Source organism: Macrotis lagotis, chromosome 1 (assembly GCF_037893015.1).
Source record: "Macrotis lagotis isolate mMagLag1 chromosome 1, bilby.v1.9.chrom.fasta, whole genome shotgun sequence".
Taxonomy (NCBI): domain Eukaryota; kingdom Metazoa; phylum Chordata; class Mammalia; order Peramelemorphia; family Peramelidae; genus Macrotis; species Macrotis lagotis.
Window position 1 is genome coordinate 655,725,137 of NC_133658.1, and position 25,648 is coordinate 655,750,784.

Here is a 25,648-nt window from a genome sequence, read left to right on the forward strand (position 1 = left end):
AAATTCAGACTTAGTAATGAGACCATTGGATCAAAAAGTATGAAGAGTTTAGTCAGTTTTCTTGTGTAATGCTAAATAGTTATCCAGAATGTTTGAACTGCTCCAATTCTCCACCAATTGTATATATTAACATATCTGTTTTTCCTATGAATATCTGATTTTGCTGAATAATAATATAACCTGTTTTTTTTCACCAACCATTAATATAGTCCTAGGACTTTGGTTTTATACCTGTCTCTCTGCCACTTTTTAACCTGTATGGCCTTAAGGACATCTGTTAACATATTTGGGATACCTTTATAAAAATGGGGCCAGGGTAGTTGATTATATTTGTGCTGCTGAGTTAGAGAAAGCCATAAATCTTTGCTGACTAGGACCTTTATAACTTTATGTTATCTAATGTCAAATGGGCCATCCCTGTAGCTAAGCAACTCTTTTATTCTACCCAGATAACTAACTATTAGTTCTTCTAAGTTTAAATTCTCCCATATACTAGATCTCAAAAGTTTGCTATTATCCTTCTTTGGGAATTTGTGGTATAATAGGAAAAAGCACTAGACTTGAAATTAGAAGACTTGGGTTCAGATGTGAGTCCTGTAACCCTGAGTAAGTCACCATCTCTGGGCCTCAGTTTTCTCCTCTGTAAAAAAGAGAATTGGAAGAGAGGGCTTATAAGATCCCTTAAATTCAAAATCTATGATCATATGGTGATATTCCTCTACTTTTTCTTTTAGTCTCCTACAAAGAGTTGACCCATCTTGCCAAAACCCATCCTTCCATCCCATTGTGATCTTGATCCTATCCCCCTCCTATCTTCTCTGACAATCAGCTTGCCTCTAAAATCATCCCCACTCTCACTTGAATTTTCGATTTCTTTCTATACACTTGTTCCTTTTCTGCTGCCTATAAAGATGCCAGCCACTCTTATGCTTGAAAAATATTCACTTGACCTGTCCCCTCAAGCTATCATTCTATCCTCTTTAATGGCCAAACTTTTAGAAGAAACTGTTCATATTTATTGTGTCATTTCCTCTCATTGATTTTTCAACCCTGGCAATTTGGCTTCAAATATAATCATTCAACTGAAATTGCTTTCTACAAGGTAATGAATGATGTCCTAATTACCAGATCTAATGGTATTTTCTTGGTCTTCATCCTTCTTAGCCTCTTTTGCAGCATCTGATTCTATATTCTCTCTTATAGGATACTCTCTCCTTTCTGGGTTTTCATGACTGTTCTTTCTTATTCTCCTTCAGACTCTCTAGTTTAATACCTTTATTTAATAGTCAACACCAACCATGCCTCAACCCTGATGTGGGTGGTACTCCACCAGTGGTATAAAACTCAGTGATCCTTTGGGCTTCATGTTGACTTTGTTTTAAAATATAATATAAATATCTTTTATTGTATTTTTATTTACTTTAAATATTTCATTTACTTTAAAAATTTCCCAGTTTCCAAATTTCCCTGATTTGGACTGCTCTTAGGAGTGTTAGTAAGTCACATGATTGACACCTCTGAACTACTCTGTTCTCGATAAACATTCTCTCTTGCAATCTCATCATATGGATTCAACTTTCATTCTTTATGCAGAGGACTTTAAGATTATATTTATAACCCTAGTTTCTCTCTTAATCTTTAGATCCATGACTATTAGATATTTCCAACTGGGTATGACATAAAAGTCTTAAACTAAACAGAGGCAAAACAATTCATTCTCTCCCCACCCCAAGGCTCTTAAGTCCAACCCTCTTACTTTTGCAAGGCAGTGGGATTAAGTGATTTGCCCAAAATCACACAGCTAGGTAATCATTAAATGTCTGAGGTCACATTTAAACTCAAGTCCTCCTGACTGCAGGGCTGGTGCTCTATCCACTATGCTACCTAGCTGCCCTTAGCTATTTCTTTTGAAGGAATGTAGGAGTCACCATTCTAAATCACCCAGGTTTAGGTGATTAATCAGCATACATTTATTAAACATCTATGCATCAGACATTCAGCTCTGGGAATACAAAAAAAAAGGGCAAAAGATAGTCCTTGCTCTCAAGAACTCATAGTCTAAATGGGTCCTAGCCTTGTATCATCTTGGACTTTTTTCCTTTTCCATGCCCTCACCCTATTTCCAGACATTTGTCAAGTCTTGGTTTTGTTTCCACATGGCCTGTATAGGTCTTTTTTTTTTATATTCATGCAATCTTCCCCTAGTTTTCTCGCCTATGTTACTAATATGATCTCCTAATTTATCTTCTATATCCAGTCTCTCCCCTCTCTAGTCTGTTCTTTACATAGGTACTGAATTGATGTTCCTCAGACACATGTCTGATAATGTTGCAGACCTGTTCAGGAGGCTTTAGTGACTCCCAGTTGTCTCTCAGATAAACCACAGAATCTTTCAAGAACTTTGCAGTCTGGCCCAGCCAGCCTTTCTAGGCTTCCTGCACTTGGCTGACCTTCATGAACTCTCCATTAGAGCCAAATTGGCCTGCTTGTTTGCCATTCTCTCTGTAGGACATTTCATCTGTTATCTCTGCACCACCCCAAGGTTCATTGACTCCTCCTGGTTATCTCTGCTAGATGCTGATAAGGCCAGAATTGTAAGTTTGTGCTGCTCCCTTCCTCTAGGGAGAGGCAGCTTTGCTGTGTTCTATAACCACAGACCATTCATCTAAATCTGATCAACCCTGTTATAAATATAAAATGCCTCTTTTTTAGTCAAAAGGAGATAGATAAGTGAGGGTGCAGATAAGTGTGAACTTGTCTGTGCTCCTCATAAATAATAAAAACAATGTTTCCAATTGATAGTTCAATAATGTCATTTTCATACACAAAGAACAGAGTTAGACTCAATGCCTTGTTGAATATGGAGAAAAGCATTATGGCCAGTGTGTTCTCTTATTTTTTGAATGTCTGCTATTTATGGGGTCTGTGGATGAATTTGGCTGTTTGATATTTTCAGCAAATAAGTGTCTATCACATAGGAACTTATGAGTTTTTATGTCAAATATTTTTTCTTATGTTAATATTGTCTAATTCCTGCTCGGTGTCATGCTAAATGACATTGTTAAAATTCTAAAAATGAATTTATTTCAACCTAGAGTCATAGAATCTTAAGAGTAGGAGGAAAGAGAGGTCAGATAGTCCAGTCCATATCTTCTAAACACCCAACAAGTGATCATGTAGACATTGCTTTAAGTTCATGAGTAGGGGTGGCTAGGTGGCTTAGTGGATAAAGCACCGGCCTTGGAGTCAGGAGTACCTGGGTTCAAATCCGGTCTCAGACACTTAATAATTACCTAGCTGTGTGGCCTTGGGCAAGCCACTTAACCTCATTTGCTTTGCAAAAAAAAAAAAAAAAAGATCATGAGTGAAGGGAGGAGCTCACTGCTTCCTAAGTTTTTCTTTAAGCCTAAATTTATCTCTTTGAACTTTTAGCTATCTCCTATTTAGTTCTAGACACTATACTTGTCTTTTTTTTTTTAGGTTTTTTTGCAAGGCAAATGGGGTTAAGTGGCTTGCCCAAGGCCACACAGCTAGGTAATTATTAAGTGTCTGAGACCGGATTTGAACCCAGGTACTCCTGACTCCAAGGCCGGTGCTTTATCCACTACGCCACCTAGCCGCCCCAATTTAGTTTTTTTTTTTTTTTTCACTATACTTGTCTTAATGCAACAAAACATCACACTAGTTTTGATTTGCTGCCTTATCATACTGTTGATTCATAAATCTCATTTATGTTTTTCCAATGACTTGGTAAATAAGAGAGAGCCAAACACACATCCTTGGGATACTCCACTAGAGCCGTCTTCCAAACTGATATTAATGACTTCTCTTTAATTCTCAGTTCACCCCACAATAGATGTGCAGCCCACATCTATTCATTTTATACAAGAATAGCATGAAAAATTTAATTAAATATCTGGCTAAAATATTTTTAAGAGAAATGTTTATTTTAACAGATATATTTTTTAAAAATTATTTATTTTATTTTTAGTTTATGGGATAAAATAAACATTTCCAAGACAGTATAATAAACAAGATTACATATGAAACTGCAAATCAATTATGTACAACTTGCTATTTCTTTATATATATATATATATATATATTTAATAAAGTTATCATGCAAATTTCTTTTTTATTTTTTTCTTCCTTTCCCATTCCCATCTTAGAGAGGGTTACCATTAGACACAAATATGTATATACATATATACATATCTATCTATATATATAAAATGTATATATATATATACATATAAAATCATTCTATATATAGTTCCATTTATCAATTCTCTGGATGCATCCTTCTTTACTTGTCCTTTGTAGTTCTTTATGAAACTATGCTAGCTCTTTATATAGCCCACCTCTTTTTCATGTTTAGTAACCATTCCTTTGATACTATGTTTTAGAATTTTGCTAGTGATTAAAAATAAATCAAGAGAAGTTTAGATTTCATTTTCTTCCTTCTTGGAAAAATGACAACTTTGCCATCAATCTGAAATATTTTTCCCATTATGTAAGGAACATAATGAATCTGGGGAGAAGGGAGCCTTTTAGGGTTGGCCCCTCCTGGAGGGTCACATCTTACTGGGGTTACCTCTCCCTCCCTATTGTGTTCTTTTCTTTTTCAATGCAGTGGGGTTAAGTGGCTTGTCCAAGGGCACACAGCTAGGTAATTATTAAGTGTCTGAGGACAGATTTGAACTCAAGTCCATCCTGATTCCAGGGCCAGTGCTCTATCCACTACCCCACCTAGCTACCCCAACTCCTTGCCTATTTGGGAAAAATCTTGTATTCAAGGTTTCTTAAACTTTCCATTTGCCCAGAGTTCATTGCTTGAAGAGGAATGAAAGCTTGAAAATTGAAAAGGTTGAAAAGATTAAAAATATGACGGGTCTCCTTGAGAAGGGAAAAGGAAACCTGTCAGGGATCCTGAGTTTCTGAAAAATGAGATGCCTTGGGACCAGGGAGGTGCTTCCCCTTGCCCAAGAATTCTCTGCTACTTCATGGTTTGTCTTAGGAGAGAGGTTGTGAGAAGTGGAAACAATATAAGCATATTAAGGCAGGTGATGGAGTTAGCACCTAAGCCCTCTCTAGAAGACTGTCTTGTTGGGGATGCAGGGATTTCAGTTTTCCTTGAATCTTTGCTTAAATTTTCCTGTGTGAAGAAGGTGGTGGGAGTGCACTTGGGAATCAGAATAAATCTAGAAGAACTGAAGCACCCTGCTCATTGTCCTAGCTGCTTGTCTTGAGGCATTAGAATAAGGACTGCCACCCCAAAAGCTTTCATTCCCTTGAGGGAAGCCAAATTTCAACTATGTGGTTGAAAGAATGTTGGACTGGGAGGGAGAAGGACCAAGTTCTGGTCTCTGCTTTTCCACTAACCCTAGTTCTGTTTTCTCTATAAAATGAGGGGGTTGGTTTCATTTTGCTTAGGTTGGTTCCAGCTCATAAGAGTCCATAAGAATGTAATGTTGGGACTCTAACTGTGACTCCACTTTTATTTTTTTAATATTATTTCATTTTTTTTAGTTACAAGCCAAGATAGTTTTCAACACTTATCTTTTTGTAAACTTTTGAGTTATACATTTTTCTGTCTCCCTCCCTTCCCTCCTCTCTTCCCATGATGAATAATCTGATATAGGTTACACATGTCCAATAACATTTTACATATTTCCATATTACTGACTCCATTTTTATTTCAGTCATAATTGAACTTGGTAAAATCACTACTTTCTCTAGGGTCCCAGTTTCCTCTTCTGCAGAGTTAAACTAAATCTCTAATAAGTTTTGTTGCTGTTGCTGTTGTTGCTGTTGGTGATGATGGTGGTGGAGGTGGTGGTGGTAGTGGTAGAAAGAGCCTAAGAATTGGTCTTAAGCTTTCTTTAAGTTTTCTCTCCTCTGCCATCTTTCTGTTTACTTCATGGGCTACCAATTCAATATACTCCTCATCAGTCTTCCTGAATGTTGAAAGAAACACTCTGGTTATTAAGAGTAACTTAGGGGGCTGCTAGGTGGCACAGTGGACAGAACAACAGCCCTGGAGTCAGGAGGACTTGAGTTCAAATCTAGCTTCAGACACTTAATAATTGCCTAGCTGTGTGGCCTTGGGCAAGTCACTCAACCCCATTGCCGTAAATAAAAAATAAACTGTTCAGAGAAGAGTAACATAAATAGGAAGTACTGTGTATCATTGTCCTTATAAAGCAGGCATTCTGTCAACTTAAAAAAACCACAAAATTTGATCATTGTGTTTTTTTTTAATTTATTTCCTTTGTAATGTTGTGTATTTGATTTTATACATTAAAAACATTATACTGAGAAGGGGTCCATAGGCTTTACCACACTGCCCCCAAAGTGACACAAAAAAATGAAAGATCACTGCTATATAGGCTCTAGACTTTCATCAACACCCTCATGGTAACCTGCTTTCTCTGTCTGTCCCTAAAGGGAGGTGTCAGCCCCAGTCCTCAGTTGAGGTTGCCTGTTGTGATGAGTACTCCAGGAGGATTTGGAGTCCTTGTTGTTGATATGAAAATTCTTAGTTTTGATTCAGTCTGAAGTCCTTGATCTCTGTTAGCAGCAGGGTTGAAAATTTCAGTTTCCTGCCATAGAATTCATAATCTTAATCAATGGTTTCTATATTCTATAGTGGTGGTAGCAGCAGTAGCAAAAGTAACAATAGTAATAACAATGGAAATGTTGTTGTTCTATTGTGTCTGATTTTTCATGATCCTTCATAGACCATACTGTTCATGAGGTTTTCTTGGCAAAGATACTGAAGTGGTTTGCCATTTCTTCCAGTGGATTAAGACAAAGGTTCAGTGACTTGCCCAGAGTCACATGGCTTAGTAGTGTCTGAGGTCACATTTGAACTTGGTTCTTCCTGACTACAAGTGCTGTACTGTATCCATTGCACCACCTAGCTACTTAATAAAATCAATTTGACAAATATTGGGAGATTCTCTTATCTCTGGATATATGCCTGTGTAAAAAAGCAAGTCTCTATTAGTTCATTGCCTCTGAACGCCTTAGAAGAGAAGTTCCCACCATTATTCTTCATGTTTTTTTTAGTTCTTCCTCTTACTGCATGACCTCTCACAAGATAGCACCTATGTATTCATGACACAAAGCCATGGAATTGAGAGTTCTACTACCATCCTGAACTTCCATACCTATAAGGAATCCCCTTTATCACAAACCCTGCTTAGGTGCTTTTTCCTCTCTATTCAAGGTCTAACCTTTCACAAAGAGCCTCACATCTATTGCTTTAGCTCCAAATGTTCTGTGGTCCTTTCTCCTTTATTCTCTCATGTTTTTCAACCCTCAACTTTCTTGATGTAGATGTTTACCTTCTTCTTCTGATCCATTTTATTCCTATCTCAATGAATCTTTGTTTTTCCTGTTTTTCTTAAAGGAAAATTTTACTCTCTCTGATAATCTAGAGAGCAGAGAAATGTCAGTTCAGACCCTTTAATCTTCTTTTATAAGATGGAAATCTATTATACTTTCAGGCTGAACAATATTCACTTTAGTGTAACAGGATTTTTTATTGAAAAAAACAAATCCAAAACCATGTAGCCTGAACACACATGAATTTCTTATTGCATGGTCCTCTTTTCTTAAAAAAGTTTATATTGGGGTGGCTGGGTGGTATAGTGGATAAAGCACCAGCTTTGGAATCAGGAGTACCTGGGTTCAAATCTGGTCTCAGACACTTAATAATTACCTAGCTGTGTGGCCTTGGGCAAGCCACTTAACCCCATTTGCCTTGCAAAAAAAAAAAAAGTTTATACTGGAGCAGATAGGTGACTCAGTGGATAGAGCACCAGCCCTGGAATCAGGAGGAACTGAGTTCAAATGCAGCCTCAGACACTTAATTACCTGGCTGTGTGCCCTTGGGAAAGTCGCTTAACCCCATTGCCTTTTTGTTTTAGGTTTTTGCAAGGCAAACGGGGTTAAGTGACTTGCCCAAGGCCACACAGCTAGGTAATTATTAAGTGTCTGAGACCGGATTTGAACCCAGGTACTCCTGACTCCAGGGCTGGTGCTTTATCCACTATGCCACTACACCACCCCTACCCCATTGCCTTTCAATGAAAAAAATTTATACTCTTGTGCTTGAGTATTCATTTTTGCAAATTTAATAATAATGATCTGTAAGTTAAGTTAAGGGGAGCTAGGTTATGCCAGTGGTAAGAGTGTGGGGCCTGGAGGTGGCAGAGCCAACAAGAGAGGATCCTCTCTTAGGCACTCTCTCATAAAACTTCTAAACTAAGGACTCTAACTAAATTTAAGAGAGACAAAACACAGAGGATCCAGTGAGGCAGTTCTCCAACTCAAGGTAACCTGGAAAAGAGCAGAAAGGCTCTGCTCCCTGGGGTTGGAGGGGTGGCCCGCCAGAGCAAAAGAACTTCAGCCTCTCGGAGGCAGTCCCAGCAGGGAGCCCTGGCTCACAGCAGTGGGGGAGTTTCCTGACCTGTGCCCCGGGGAGCACTGGGCACAAATTGGGGGAACAGTGGGGGACCTCTGCCGGAGGCAGCACGTGAAGCCCAGCCCTCAGAGCACACCGCGAGCAGCTTGGCCAAGGCAGTGCAGATCCAGGAAACAGAAGCAGGTGGAGCCAGTAAGCAGGAGCCCCCAGGGCATGAGCCCATTGAACCTAGAGAAGGGAGTGAAGAGAGAGAGACTGCAGAGCTCTGTCCTCTGTCCCTGGAACAGGACTCTGGGGTTCTGACCACATTCAGATCCTGATCACAGTCTAGGCCCCCCCATAGAACAGCAGGGCCTCCGCCACCTCAGCCTCATGGCAGAGGGGGTCTTATGGTCATTCACAGACCAGGAGGGAGGACAGAGCCTCACACACTGAGACCCTTGTGGGAGTGTCCCAAAAGCTCAGGAAGCACCCTAAAAACAGGCTAAGGCTGAGAAAATGAGCAAGCAGAGAAACAAGAGGAACACTATTGAGAAATATTTTGCCTGTGAGCACAAGAAGGATCAAAACACTCAGTCTGAAGATGAGGAAGCAACAAGCTCCTGCATCTAAAGACTCCAAGAAAAACAGAAATTGGGCTCAGGCTATGACAGAGCTCAAAAAAGACTTTGAAAATCAAATGAGGGAGTTAGAAGAAAAACTGGGAAAAGAAATGAAAGAGATGGAGCAAAAACATGAAAATGAAGTCAGCAGCTTAGTCAAGGAAATCCAAAAAAAATGCTGAAGAAAATAGCATGCTCAAAACCAGCTTAGGTCAAATGGATAAAACAGTTCAAAAAGTTATTGAGGAGAAGAATGCTTTAAAAAGCAGAATTGGCCAGATGGAAAAAGATAAGAAAGCTCTCTGAGGAAAACAAATCCTTCAGACAAAGAATAGAACTCAGGGAGATTGCTAAATTTACAAGAAATCAGGACTCAATACTTCAAAACCAAAAGAATGAAAAAATTAGAAGAAAATGTGAAACATCTCATTGAAAAAACAATTGATATGGAAAACAGATTTAGGAAAGATAATTTAAAAATTATTGGAATACCTGAAAGTCATGATCAGGAAAAGAGCCTTGACATCATTTTCAAAGAATTACTACAGGAAAATTGCCCTGATATCCTAGAAGCAGAGGGCAAAATAGAAATGGAGAGAATCCACCAATTCCCTCCAAGAAAGAGATCCCAAAAAACCAACCCCCCAGGAATATTATAGCCAAATTCCAGAACTCCCAAGTCAAAGAGAAAACATTACAAGCAGCCAGAAGGACACAATTCAGATACCGTGGAGATGCAATTAGGATCTCACAGGACTTAGCAGCAACTACATTAAAAGCTCATAGGGCTTGGAATATAATATACCGGAAGGCAAAAGAGCTTAGATTGCAGGAATCAACTACCCAGGAAAACTGGATGTCCTCTTCTAGGGGAAAAAGGTGGACTTTCAATGAACTAGGGGAATTTCAAATGTTCCTGTTGGAATGGCCAGAGCTGAACAGAAGGTTTGATCTTCAAATACAGGACTCAAGTGAAGCATAGAGATTGGAGGAGAAGGGGAAAATATGAGGGACTTAATGATGATGAACTGCATGTATTCCTGTATAGAAAAATGACACTGATAATACTCATATGAATCTTCTCAGTTAATAGAGCAGGTAGAAGGAGATTTTATAGATGGAACACAGGAGAAAACTGAATTTGAAGATAAAATATGGTATAAAAATGGAGCCAATAGAAAAAAGGGAAATGTAATGGGAGAAAGAAAAAGGAGAGGGGGAATAGGCCAAGATATTTCATATAATAAGATTTTTCTTTATTACGATGAGCTATTGCAATGATATGGAAGGGGGAAGGTAAAGGGGAATGAGGGAATCTTCGCTCTTATCAGAGGTGTCTAGGAGAGGTAACAGCATATATACTCAATGGGGTATAGACATCTGGAGCAAGAAGGAGAGGGGGGAGACAGGGGGAAGGGGTGGTGATGTGAATGATGGAGGAGAGGATGGACCATGGGGGGAGAGTGGTCAGATATAACACAATTTCTTTTTTACTTCTTGCAAGGGGCTGGGATTAGATGGCCTGTCCAGGACCATAGGGCTAGGTGGATGCTGGGCCTAAGGGGTGGTATGGGGGCTCAGGGGCCTCTTGGCCCCAGGGCCAGGGGATCTGTCTGCTGTGCCACTCAGCTACCCTACAGCAGAGTTAGAGTGAAAAGAGAGAGAAAATATAGTACATGATAGTGGAGAAATACGAAAGGAGGGAGTTGCGATCAGCAATGGCAACAGTGGAAAAATATGGAAGTAACTTTTGTGATGGACTTATCATAAAGAATGTGATCCACTCATGACAGAGTTGGTGGTGTTGGAACACAGACTGAAGCATATTTTTTTATTATTATTTTTTTGGGGGGCTGCGGGGCAATTAGGGCTGGGTGGCCTGCCTGGGGCGGTATAGCAGGGTGATCGTTGGGTGTCTGAGGCTGGATTTGGACCCAGGTGTTCCTGGCTCAAGAGCCAATGCTCTGTCTACCACCCAGCCGCCCCTACTATTATTACTATTTTATTTTATTTTAGATCTCTTTTTTCTTTTTTTTTTGTTTTTTTGCAGGGCAGTAGGTTTGGGGTGGCTTGCATGTTACACAGCTGGGTGATTGTTAGGTGTACAGGGCCGGATATGGACTCGGGTGCTCCTGGCTCCAGGGCTGGTCCTCCATCCACTGCACCACCTGGCCATACCTACAATTATTACTATTATTTTGTTTAATTTTAATTTTAATTTTTTTTCTCTCCCCTTTACTTAATCGCTGAAGCGAGTCTATATTTTTGGGGGGGAGGGAGTATTTTGTTTACTCTTAAACAAGAATTTTTTTTAATGTATAAAAAAATTATTGTACAAAATTAAAATAAATAAATATTAAATTAAAAAAAAGAAAAGAAAAGGGAATTTGGACGTGTACCTTCTCCCCCAGAGTAGTGAGGGGCCTCCAGAAATCAAGCTAAAAAGGAAAAGAGCAAAACCAACTGGGATGATCATTCCAGGGAAACAGGGCTATTTTCACTTCTCTCATTTTGGTAATCCCTTTGGTAATACAATAATATTGTCATGGGCAGTTTGAATTTTGAAATCTTCAGCTTACTGACCCATTATTTAAATCTATGGTTGTTAATATATAGTATCTATATATAGTATCTATGGTTCTTAATAATGATTGGACATAAGAATGGACTGAATAAAAAAGATGATTCAAAAAAAAAGTGTGGGGTCTGAAGTCAAGAGGACCCATTTCACTGAGTTCAAATCTATCTTCAGATATTTATTAGCTATGTGACCTTAGGCAAGTCACTGAACCCTGCCTTCCTCAGTTTCCTCATCTGTAAAATGAGCTAGAGAAGAAAATTTTAAACCATGACAATATCTTTGCCAAGAAAAACCACAAAAGGACTTAGACATGACTGAAGCTACTGAATACTATCAACATAAAAAGGCCAAATTATATGAGAAAAGCTTATCTTGTATAGATCAATCAGAATAAAGCAATTCTATTGATTCATTAAACCCTTTAAAAATTAATTCTTTTAAAACCCATTTTAAGTGATAAGTTAATAATTTATCATCTTCACTGATTTATTAGAGCAATTAATTGCCTTTCCATTATAAGTTTCAGGTTTAAATTCTTTTAAGCAACATAAAATGGAAAGAGCATTGGTTTTAGAGCAGAGGACCTGCCTAAATTTAACTTTTGGTTCTGCCATTTATTATTTTTGGTATTTTGGTTAAGAGATTATATCACTAATGACAATAAATTCTTGCTTTCCTTCCCTCTAGTCTTCATTTACTTTTTTTTAAAATATGATGCCCAGGTGGTTCAGTGGATAGTGCACTGGCACTGGAGTCAGGAGCACTTTAGTTCAAATCCAGCCTCAGACACTTATTAAATACCTAGCTGTATGATCTTGGGCAAGTCACTTAACCCCATTGCCTTGTAAAAATAAAAAAAATAAATTTAATTTAATTTAATATGATTCCATATAGAAAATGACACTTTGGCAAAAAAAGCAATATTTGGCAGTTATACATCAATGGTTCTGAAGCAATTTTCCCAAGAGAAATTCTTATGATAGAAGGAATTCACTTTGATCACACTCAGTTTATACCCTTTGATCTTGTTCATTTTATAGAAACTTTCTCAGAAAAATAATTAGCATTTATAGCTATTTAATCTTTTTTTGTGTATTGAAGATATTTAGAGAAAGCCTTAATTTTTAGAGATTAATAGACATCCAAAGCAATATTGATTCTTTAAAGTCTCCTGGTAAAGGTTAAAGCTGCATGGTATCAGACATAGCATTTTGAATGAAATATTTGCTTGGAAACATGTTTTGAAAGCACTGACTGACTTACTGAAAGCTTATTTATCTCTTTAAATTGTGATGAAGAAAATTTGCTAAATACTAAATCCTTTTAAAAGACAGCTTAATTATTAAAGTATTAACTTTTAAGGCAACTTTAGATGATACTATATGGCAATAATAAACATAATATCATCATAATCCTCTCATAAATATCCTAAAATAAAACAATATGAGAGTTTTTGAAAGGATAGTAAAATTCCATTTTTAAAGATTATGTTGAATCTAAAATTAGTCAACTTCAGTGGGAGTTCCATACAAAATCAAAATTGACATTTATCTTAAGAAACTTATGAAATAAATATTCTACTTCCCAAAGTGAGAGAAATCACTAAATCTAGATTTGTCTGAAAACAATTTGAAAATCACATAAAAATCTAATTAAGGATAATTAAAACCTGTTTCACTATTAGCTTCCACTTAATAAACCTTACCTTTCCATAAAATATTATTTTTTAAAATATTATTATTTCCATAAAAATTATTGACTAGTTGGAAAATATGCCTGGGGAAAGCTATACATATATATGTAATTGAATGGACTATTAAAATATCCTATTTTTAAAGACCTAGAAGCTTAAGACTATATATATATATATATATATATATATATATATATAAAGTTACTTAGCTTTTCAAACTTTGTTATTTAGTCTATTTTTACTAGCTAGGCTTACTAATTTACTATTACAACTATATGCAAGAAAAAATGAGTTCTGCCTCAAGTGATTTCAGGAATACCACCATAGTTTGAAGTTTGACATTAGAAAATCATATCAAAAACTTGGAAAGATCAAAGATGTCAGTGAGTACATTAATAACTAAAGAAAGAGCTAATTTGTTTTTATCAGTTTTCTTGTTTGAATAATCAGTGATTTTCTGATTCATTTATCAAATTTTTTCTGTATTCAATTTTAAAGATTATCTCTATAGCACACATGTATATACACATCTGTCTGTCTATCTATCTATCTATCTATCATCCCTTAATCGTAAATCCTAAAACACTGGGAAAGACCTATATCTAAAAGGCCTAGGTCTCTCACTCCATGCAATTCAAACACTTTGTTTCCTAGGCTATCAGGTCACTGGGTTAAGATGATTCTGGAAGAGGCAATGAGAAGGATGTCTTTGCATAAAATTCCCCTCATTTTAATCAATATAGTGTGCATGCCATATCATCATTCACTTGATGTCACAGTCTTCTTCAATTATGAGGGACAGTAGTCATCACTTTCAAGACAAAATTTAAATCCAGTTTCTGATTCTAGAGCTCCACAAAACCTTTCATTTTACAGAATAGAAAACTGAGACCCAGAGAGAGAGAACTGACTAGTGAGTCCTCTAACTGGATTATAAACTCCTTGAAAGAAGAAATGTGGTCACTATCTTTTTTAAAATCCCTGGCAGCTAATGTAGTGAACTACACATAGTAACTTGCAGTAAGGGTTGTCAGCATGGGTGTGAAGCATTCTTATCAAACTTTCAGAGAAGCTGTCAAGATATAAAAGGAAACAGGAAGCAGAACAATTTGTTGCTATCTGATTTGGCTTTTGGAAATGAAATAGTTATTCAAATTGAGCAGGACAATTGGAGCCTTAGTTTGACTTCATATCCATATTTAATTTGAGTGATTTGATACTACTGTTTCTTTAGATGATTAATTGTGTCCTTGTTTTGTTTTACAGCGGAAATAAAAATATGTTTTAAATATTACCATGGCATTAGTGGAGCCCTGAGAGCTACTACCCCATGTATTACTGTGAAAAATCCTGCTGTGATGGTAAGTGCAGTTTGCATATCCCATGATTAAATATAGGCATGGACAGGTACCATGGCCATTGCTGTTAAAGCAACATAGCCATACTTTTGATGGACAAGGGAACAGAAAATTTGTTTATGACATGAAGAGCCTCCATTCTAAAAGCACAGCAAACCATGGACATTGCCTCAATTTAAATAAGGAAACAAACTCTAAATCTTGGGAAAAGGATAGAGGAAAAGAAGAATGAGAGTGATTCTTCTCGTTACAAAAGAGTTCTTAGTTTTATAAAAATGATTAACTGGGATGCCTTTGAATGGAAGCCAGTGAACTTGTGTCATATTATACACTACTAAGTGCTTTCTCAGTTGAGGAAATCAAAGATGAGATGAGAGATCAAAGACTTCTCTAACATTAGCATTAGCCAATGACATGAAGTTCAACTTTTGTTATGCAAAGTTTTAGACAGATCTAGTCATTACAAAAGAGTAAAAAAAAGTGACTCTTCTAGACTAAGATCTCAGCAATCCTGTGTGAATTTTTTAGGCTATTTGGGTATCCTCAAAGGATCTAACATCCAAGCCCAGGTTCAGAAAGAAATCTCTCCATACTTGAAAGTATTTCTTGAAAATCATCTTGAAGGACCTAATAGAAACTATTTCCTGCCTCCCACCTCAATAGCTTTATTATGTCCAAAGAATCCTAGATGTAGAGCTGGAAGAAACTTGTGCCATTGAGTACAGCCCCCTTATATAGGTTAAGAAACTGAGTCACATAAAATTTAGATGGCTTGCCTAAGGTCACACATCTGATAAATTATCTGAATCAGGATTTGAACCTGGGTTTTTCTGACTCCAAATCCAACCTTCTACTCTGCCATATTGTTTTAACATGTCAAGATGAAATTCATTTAAGAGGGAGGGGAAGTATACTTGCTTTTATAAGGTTTTGATAAAATGTTCTCAGAGGCTTTTTTTAAGCCTAGTATTTTGGTCTTTAGTAGTTTGGCTCCCTTTCTTTTTTTTTTATAGTTAGCAGTTCACAAGAAAGAAATGGGGAAAAGGGCTTCTTGTTCTTGTATATTATTTAATATAAGAAAAATTAATTTTTTATTAACTATAGAAATCATCATGAGACATTTCTGTCACCTGATTGACAAACATGAAAGGTGTTGGTTATTTGGGAAGCTACACAAATGCCTTCTGGTGATAGTTCTGAAGAAATCAGCCTCAATTTTTTCCTCACTTTACAAAATGGCCGATGCTTTAGGTTATGGGCAAATAGGGAAAAGAAAAACAGATTAACAAATAAGAAATCAAGGGTTGTATCTTCTATCCAGAAACTTTGACAGTGTTCACTTGATGTCACCTCCACTTGATATCTAGACTCCAGAGCAATCTCTTACTTTTTCTATAATCTTTTTTTTTTTTTTAGTTTTTGCAAGGCAGTGGGGTTAAGTGGCTTGCCCAAGGCCACACAGCCAGGTAATTATTAAGTGTCTGAGGCCAGATTTGAACTTAGGTCCTCCTGATTCCAGGGCCGGTGCTCTATCCACTGTACCACCTAGCCACCCCTCCTTTTAATCTTTTATCTAACTTTTTGAAGAAATGGTTATCAATCTTAAAGACAAAGCATCTAGGCAGATAAATTGCCAAAAATTGGATAATCAATCCAAATTTTCAGTTACACAGCCATAAGAGAGTCAATAGTTGAGCAACAGCCCCAAAAAATAAGTAGAGAGAGAGTTCAGTTGGACACAAAGAGCAGCTCAGAAGACCTGGATTCTGTTCGCCCTCTCCTCCTGACTAGCTGAGTGACTGACTTTTGACCTCTCTGAGGGTCAGTTTCGTATCTTCAAAAAAGAGAATGGATGGGCTAGATGACTTCTTGAGGTCCTTTTCTAGTTCTAATATTCTATGACTACAAGATTAGGATCAATAGTTATTGAGGTACATAATAATTGTCCTGAATGGACAATTAGTTATAGCTTAATGTTCCTTGTACTTCCTATGTTAATAGATTTTTTTTGGTGTTTATTAGTTTTCATTATTCATTTTTATGGAGCTTTGGAAACTATTTGGAAAATATTCAGGTATCATTAATGTAGACATGTCATTGCAGACATACCTTGTACCAATCTTGAGTATTTTCATACACTTTCACATTTAACATCAGTAAACATTGATATAATTTGACTTTGGAATGTTAAAAAAGTGACTGTAATTGAAAATCTTGAGCTAAGTAGGGTGGCTTCAGTAACAAATATCTTTGAAGAATGAATTAATTGAAATAATTTAAGTATTTTGTGCTAAACACTAAACTGAACACTGAAATAAATGAAAAAGGAAAACTAAATGAAAAAAATTATTTGACTTTAAGGAATTTATATTCTAGTTGAGGAGATAAAATGATACCTAGAATTTTTCTATCACTTTATTGCAACTAGATAATGCAGTGAATAGAGTAACAGATCTGAAGTGAGGAAGACTCAACTTTCTAAATTCAATCATGACTTCAAAGGCTTCCTTGCTGTGTTACCCTGGACAAGTCACTTAACCCTGTTTACCTCAGTTTTCTCATCTTTAAAATTAACTGGAGAAGGAAATGCCAAACTTCTCCACTATTTTTGCCAAGAAAACTCCCAATGGGATTATGAAGAGTTGGAAAAGACTGAGACAACTTAACACATACATCACTTGAACTCCTGCAAAGTGCGTTAAATATGTGATCTCATTTGATCCTCATAATGACCCTGTAAAGGGAGGAGTTTTTACAGATTATGAAACTGAAGCTGAGAGAAATTAAATGACTTACCCAGGTCATATAACTACACTCATCTCTTCTTGATTATGTCCATCATTCTGTCAATTATATCTCTTAGCTACCTTGTTAACATAAGGTAGTAGTGACCAAGGAAATTTAGAAAATTTTTAGAAAATTACATGAATCAGATGTGGTACCATAAAGGAAGCATACTGATATATCCTTTCTAGGAGCAATGGCTATCTTGATTTGATTAAAATTCTAGAAATGGAAAGGATGGAAAAAAGTTTTGGGAAAATGGCAGAAGATATGAAGGGAGTGACAAAATGTCTCAAAGGAAGATGGTGGGGGAGTGAAATGAAACATGATTGGAGCCATCCTAGTACAGTAGATTACATGGAACCTTTACCAGTAAAGCCAACCCTAGAGCATGTTTCCGAGCTGAAATGTAAGCAAAAAAAGGAACTCTCTGTGGAAATTATAAATTTATTTTTCTAATGAATAATTATTTGGAGGCTTGATTTGAAAAATTCCAACATTATATGATAGACATTGTAGAATACACTCAAAAGAACCCTTGTTTTGTTTGTTTTAGTTAAATTTAGTAAATAATAGAAAAAAATTAAGATATTTCTAACCACAAAATAAACATCTCATTAGTAAACGTTCTGAAACACCTTTTATTCTAGTTAATACAAAAATAAATATAATAAAAAATTAGGACAATAAAGAAAAACAAAACCAAAAAAGAAAACTCTTGATTACCTGAGAGTTTCCAAGCTAATTAAAATCTTTCTAGCTTCTCCTTTCTTGCTCTAAATTAATCAAAGTCTCCAAATGCCACCAGAGGCATTAGATTTTCCTAGCCTAAAAAAAAAGCATTAAATTGCTTATATTGATTTTGCATTAAGATCACTCTGTTACAATCTGTGGATAACTTTAAGGTAATTAATCTGCTTCAAGCATGCTATGAAGATCATCATCACATTTCTCTTCTCAGAAGTCCTCTGATACTATAGTACTTAGAATCAAAATAAAGAATATTTTAGATCATAGATCATATAATGAATTTTGGTGGTTAATGTGTTCTGATCAAGATTATATAGAGCTCTCCCTCTCCCTCCCCTCTCCTCCACTTCTCTTTCCCCCTTTCTCTGTCTTCCTCTCCCTCCACCACCTTTCCCCCTCTCTCCTTCCCTCTGTCTATTTCTATCTAGTTCATAGGATCATAGAATTGGAAATGTCTTTAAAAGCCATAGATATCATCATCATCTTATAAAAGAGGAAAAGAAGGCCAATAATGTTTCCCAGAAGATTTGAAACCTGGTAGTCATTCCTTTCTTCAACCCCCAAATCCCAAAGACCAAGAGAACTTTAGGAAAGTGGGAGGGAGAGAAGGCAGAAAACCTTTAGGATCTAATTCTTTCCTCCTAAAAGTCCCATATGAGTAAGTAAGTAAGTATCTATCTCCAGAATGGAAAAGTATGAATAGCAGAACTGTGAGTATGCTACGTTAAATGTTAGTCATGGAAGTTATTTTTAACATATTAATCAGCTATCTCTAAAAATTTAAGGATCCTATAGTTATACTTACATGACCCAGTGGTGCAACTGTTGTTTCTACAACTGGATCTCCTCAATGGATTTGGTATAATTAATTAATTAATTTTCCAATTACTTTCAAAGACAGTTTGAAAACTGTTGAAAGAATCATTTTTGGGGTAAGGTTTTCTTCCTCCCTGTCTTCTCTCCCCCTGACAAGAGACTAATCTAATATAGATTATATATTTGTAACTATTTTAAATAGACATCAATGGACTTGGAAGAAGTGACTGAGAAATTTGTTGAGGATTCAACAGAGAAACTCAACAGGGAAGGAAATGAGTAGCAATGCTCAGTTATTGGTTTCCTCTCTCTCATCCCTTTTGGAGTTTTTCAAAGCCAAAGGAAACCTCTGACATCTCTGCCATTGATGTCTTTACATCACTGCTATTCATCAAAGCACTCAATGATGCAAGTATTTCAGATACACAGGAAATGATGAATCCTACCATCTCTGTGATTTAGTGTTTCTTTCCTTGGTTGATGTTCTTCTAGAATCTAGAAACTATGAGTTTATTCAAACAATAGGCAAATTTCCCTAAATGTTGTGTACAAATGTTGGTTCCCACGGATATCCATCTCTTCAACTTTGTAACAGTTTTTCATAACTTTTCCTATTGGAGAGTAAAGCTGAATTGTGAATTTTGCCAGCATTGCTTCCACAATTAGCCCTGTGTAAGATAATTGGTTTGGTCTGAAGATTTTCCTTAGAGTATATTTCATAGAATCACAGAATTTGAAGGTACCCCAGAGGACATCTACTCCAAGCTGTACCTAAAGAGAAATCCTCTTAGCAATGTTAGTCATCACTTGAAGACCTTCAGTGAAAAATAACCCACAACTTTCTGAGGAAGCCTTCCTTTTCTCTTTGGTATAGCTCTCATTGTTAGGAAGCTTTTCCTTACCTTAAGCTAAAAACCTACTCCTATTAGTATCCTTTTGATAGTACGTCAGAGAATTGAAGCAAATTCAGGGCAAAGGGGACTGATAAATTGGAGGATATCCATGGGATGGCCAGCAAGCGAAGGGCTCATGAGAGTGTGGCATATGAGAGACCAAGGACATTTAAACTAAAGAAGAGAAGCCTGGACACAAGGATATAATAGATATCTTAAGGTATCCAAAGGGATATTACATGTAAGGTGATATTAGACTTGTTACAAAGCAGAGTTAGAATTAGTAGATAAAAGTTGAAGAAAGGAAAATTTAGTGTGATTATAAAAGAAAGGGAAACAGTAACAGTTAAAATTGCCCAGAAGCAGCAAGGGCTGATTGTATTTCTCTTCAAACAAAAGCTGTATACTCCCCTGCCTGGTATGTTAAAGAGAAGATTTGTGTTAGGTAAGGGGTGTACCAGATGACCTCTGAGGTTCCTTGAACTCCCAAGATTCCTTGGTTTTGTCTGATCTACATGCTATCAATTTATAAACATTTATGAATTATTGATTATACTAAGTGCAGGGGGTGATACAGAAAGAGGCAAAATCAAGTCCCTGACTTAAATGAGTTTATGACCTAATGGCCAGAAAGACAACATGATAGAATGGACAGATTGAGCATCGACCTTGGCGAAGACCTGGATTTACATTAGATCTCTACAGTGGAGCAGCTTTATGAGTTTTAGGTTCCTCCTCTGTAAAGTGAACATGATTATGTTGTGTACCACACAGACTTTTTCCAAGTATCAAGTAAGATAATGTATTGAATACTATGCACACCTGAAAAGCACTATATAAGTGTGACATGTTATTGTTATTAGAATCCCATTGCACTAAATGAAATACTGTATTCAAAATGTTTTGCAAACCAGAAGGTACCATATAAAATTCAGCTGCCATTATTATTTTTATATGAAAATACTTTATAAGAAGTAAAGAGCAGATGGTCAAATGTAAGTTAATATTAAGAATAAGAACAGCCTACCCAAGCTACTATTTTTAACAGCATTGTGATCAGGAGTGTACTGATAGATGTTTAACAACCAGTTCTTTGAGAGGAGGGATACACAAACATATTTCTAGGTTTAATCTTCATTCTTAACATTTTCTCCATCACTTCCTTAAATTTAGACAATCATCAAAACAATAAATCAAATCCTGCTTTTTAGCCAATTTTCTAAGTGTAAATGCTCACAAATGAAAATTTAACATTCAAATCTCAGAAGCTGGTTCAACTGGCTCTAGTATTTCCTTGAATATTCCCCTACTCTCAATGAAAACTTAAGGGGAAAAAGGAGGTGCTCAATAATATTTGGCAGTGGCAATTTTAGGTTTTCCTATGAAGTCTATTGATGTAATAGAATAATATATTTATACATACTAAAGATCTTTGATGTTTATTTCACAAAAACAACTGAAGACTTTGAAGAAACCTCTTTCCTTCAGAGGAATCCAACTGTGGTAGAAGCAGCTGTCTAGTGCAGTGGATACAGCCCCTGACCTGGAGTCAGGAAGACCTGGGTTCAAAGGTGACCTTAGATACTTCTTCACTGTGTGACCCTAAGCAAGTTACTTAGCATCTATCTGCTCATTTTTCTCATCTGTAAAATGGTGATAATGGCACCTACTTCCTAGAGTTGTTAGAAGGATCAAATGAGTTAATAATTGTAAAGTGCACAGCACAGTACCTGCCACATAGTAGGCTCTATATTAAACATTAACCATTATTATTATTTTTCATTATTTTTGCGGTTTAGGAGCTCATCTATAGTCTAATCCTAATAAGCTTGCAACCTTTGTTCTCTATTCCTTAATACTACCTTTATGAAACTATCCATACTTGAGAAGGATAAGAATTGTTATTTATTCAGTGATTGCAAATCAGTGTTGATGGTGCTTCCCAATAAAACTCTAAAGTAGATTTAGAGATAGAATCACTACTGCTGCTATGACATCATCTCTGATGCAGTCAATGATTTTCTCTTCAGATGGGGGCAGAAGGCACGGAAGGAGGTGCTTCAGGAAATCAACACTGTCGAAAATTAGTCAGTTTTACTTTGTCAGGTAAGTGCTTTTTATAGCCTTATAACTTACTTATATGTTGTAAAGATACAGATACATGCTCTCCCCCCAACACACACAGACATACATCAGATTTCGCATATTTTAGGTTTTCTAGCAGTATCTCTCTTTGAGTTGTAAGTTGATTATTTATAAAACTCACTAGTAATGACTACCAGCAAATTGACTAATGATTGCTATTGTAGAAGTTGTTTCTTTAAACTTCTCGTATAAAAACTTGGATGTACAAAAAGAATAAACAAGAATGTAGCATGTGACAATCTAATTAGAATTCTGTTTTATATTGAAAACAACTATACTTATTCATTTGTATTGAAAGAAGAAAAATAGATTGTAAGGGCACAATAAAGAAATATTCTCTGATGGCAATGGGAAAATATACATAATGGGTCAGAAAATAGCTGAAATGTGCAGTTATTAAGAAAGGTGTAATGAGTTGTATATTTGCCAAGGTGCTTAGAGAAATGTCCTGATTGACAAAATCAAGCAAACTCTCAGAAAAGCCAGCTTTCTTTTTCTTTTTTCGTTTCTTTTTTTTTTTGACAAGCTTTTTTTGGCTGACATCTGTGAATTAAAGAATTCGTGCAAAATAAAACCTAACAGATGTCTGTCACTATAAAACTCTCTGTTTTTGTACTCATGGAGATATTGTGTTACTGAGGTTTAAATCACATTCATTTGCTTTTCTTCCCAAGTGACAAATTTGGTAAACAGTCATAGAATTTTATAACTTTTCAGTTCAAAAAAGAAGGGATGAAATTAGCCATAGAGGGAAAAGTTAAGCAAGTTCTTAAAAGGCCAAAAACATAATTCACATATTCATGCATATGTGTATATGTACATGAATATATAGGCATGTGCATGTAAACATTTTTTTTTGAGACTGAGTTTCCCCATCAGGCCCAAGCTAGAAACTCAAGGCTCTTATCTCTCTGCTGATTGTTCTGCCCTGGGCTGGTTGGCTTCTTCTTAGGCAGCCTAGTGATCCTCTCTTGCATGCTCCTACTGAATTGGTGCCAGATTTCATGTAGATCTTGCAGCCCTTTAACCTCACTGCAGCTCAGGTAACCTCTAGCCTCAGACATCCTAGTAACAAGGACTATGAATATGCATCACCAACTACTCTTTGCCAATTGTGTTATTAATGTATGGTACAGTTAGAATTTTCAGTAATAAAAAGACAAAAATGAAAGCATTTAAAGGCAGCATTTTTTAATGACAAGAATAGAAGACAAGTTGGAGCATTTGAGTTTGAATCTCCTCCCTTCTCTCACCCTACCCTCCCTTTCCCTCAGTAGGCTTTAATTTCTTCATCTATACTATCAAGTCCTGCACTAATGATCTCTAAGGTACCTTCAAGGTCTAAATCCTGTTATATTTCTATTCATAAAATGTCTTCAGTATTTAGGGCACATATACAGAAGATATGTATGAATTAGTTTGTTTTCTCCTCCTTGACCTTCCCTGAATGGGAAACAGTTTAATTTGAAAGCCATGTGTTACTTTCTTTTGTGACTCCAAAGTTTCTTGGTCTTATTCACTTGCAGTTCTGGGAAGCCCAGATTTGCTGATTGAGAACAAGGAAATTGGTTGATCGTTGTATGGTTCCTTCTCCTTGGAAAAACACAAGACTGTGCCTTTCTCCTTCCCCCTCCACCCCCCCCCCCATGACCTGGAAAGCAAGCAAAGCAGTAGTAACAAAACCTAGTTTTTTCTACACTATTACTATGAAACAGTTATTATTTTTCCTTCTTTTTAAAAATCTACTCCCCTCACCCCAATAGCCTTGGAGAAATGAATTGTATATTTATAAATATATATAATACATGTATAAATTTTTAGTATAACTTGGACTGGGGATGTGTTGTCCAGAATAGGTTAGCCTGCTCCTATTTTACGTATCTTTTCCTTATCTTTTCTTCCTGGTTCTCTTACTCCTTCTACAACAGAGAAATTCAAGACATAATGTACATAAGTCTATGTTACCCTATATTGAAAGTCCAACAAAGTACAGACCTCAAAGACACCATATGTCATTCAGTTTTAAATTATTGTTGGGTATTGCTGGGAGACAATAAAAATGTCATTTTGTCCCTGTCACCATACTAACTCACATGTTGGTTTCATGAATCATAAAAGAGTAGATGCAAATGTAGAATTTTTATATTGAATCATTAAGTTACCCCTGAATAATGACATCTAGAACCTGAAAATTCTAGGCTATTTTACTAAAAATAGGAAATGAGCTCCAAAACACAGGTCATTGTTTTTTCTCTAATTAAATTGTTTATAATATCTAGCATGAGTTGAAAAATAACTTTCCAACCTACCAAAAATGACTAGCACATGGAGAATCTGATGGAGAAACATCATATAATGAGAAAGAGAGTTATAAAGAAGAAAAAAACATCAAGGAACTTCCTGGACCCAACTTTGATTCCTGCCTCAGATGCTATGGAGCTGGGTGACCCTTGGCAACTCACCCCCTCAATCTTAGTTTCCTTGTCTCTAAAGTGGAGATACTAATGGCATCCACCTTACCAGTTTGTTGAGATGATCAAATGAGATAACATACATAAAAAGCTTTGCGAACCTTAAGGTGTAATATAAACAGTAGATGTTATTATCATTATCAATAATAACTTTAAAAAGGAAAAAATAATCAAACAAATATATTAAAGGAAGAGAAGATGAATTGGTCATGTGGTAAAGGCAGCAGATGATAGTCAGATGGCCAGAGTTGTCCACTGATATCCCCATAATGTTAGAAGAAAGATAGTATGGCCTCTAGCCCTCCTGCACAAGCTGATGGCAACACATGGATAGGAATATGTATAATCAGGCATTAATGATTGTGACTTCTATCATTACAGATGGCATCTAAACCCTTGAATATATAATACAATTTGAGTATAAGAATAACATATAAGGGGCGGCTAGGTGGCGTAGTGGATAGAGCACTGGACCTGGAGTCAGGAGGACCTGAGTTCAAACCTGGACTCAGACACTTAATAATTACCTAAGTGTGTGACCTTGGGCAAGCCACTTAACCCCATTGCCTTGCAAAAAAACCTAAAAAAAAATATAAAGTCTTATACTTGGATAAAAAAAATCATGAATATTCAACAGTTCTGAAAAAGATCTAGGTATTTGAAAAGACTGTTAAGCTCAATATGAATCTGCAGTAAAATGCTAAAATGGTCTTGAGCTATATTAAAAAAGAGTTAATTTGTAAGAAATGACAAAAGGGATAATTTCATAAAAACTGGGAAGTCATATATGAACTGATGCAAAATAAATTGAGCAGAAGTAAGAGTACATTGTAATAGCTTATTGTAATGAAAATCAACTGTGAAAGATTTACTCTAAACAACAGTGATCCAAGACAGTTCCAAAGCACTTGTGATAAAAAAACACTATCCTCTTCCACAAAGAGAACTGATGAACTCCAAATGAAGATTGAAATATAGTTTTTAAACTTTATTTTTCTTGGTTTTTTTGTCTGTTTTCTTTTGTAACATGGCTAATATAGAAATTTGTTTCGTGTAACTTCATGTGTATTGTTATTGTTCAGTCATTTTTCAGTTGTGTCCAACTCTTTGTGAACCAATTTGAG

The 25,648-nt window shown here is 36.2% G+C and overlaps 1 protein-coding gene across 6 annotated transcripts in view; it reads left to right on the forward strand.

The window, feature by feature from the left end:
- Positions 1–25,648, forward strand: part of HECW2 (HECT, C2 and WW domain containing E3 ubiquitin protein ligase 2) — a 449,633-nt gene that overhangs the window by 279,393 nt on the left and 144,592 nt on the right. For all 6 annotated transcript variants that reach the window (XM_074215431.1, XM_074215435.1, XM_074215432.1 and 3 more), the window contains 2 exons: positions 14,574–14,668; positions 21,939–22,014. In XM_074215431.1, the coding sequence (XP_074071532.1) occupies positions 14,574–14,668; positions 21,939–22,014 (171 nt within the window). The remainder of the gene's footprint in view (positions 1–14,573; positions 14,669–21,938; positions 22,015–25,648) is intronic.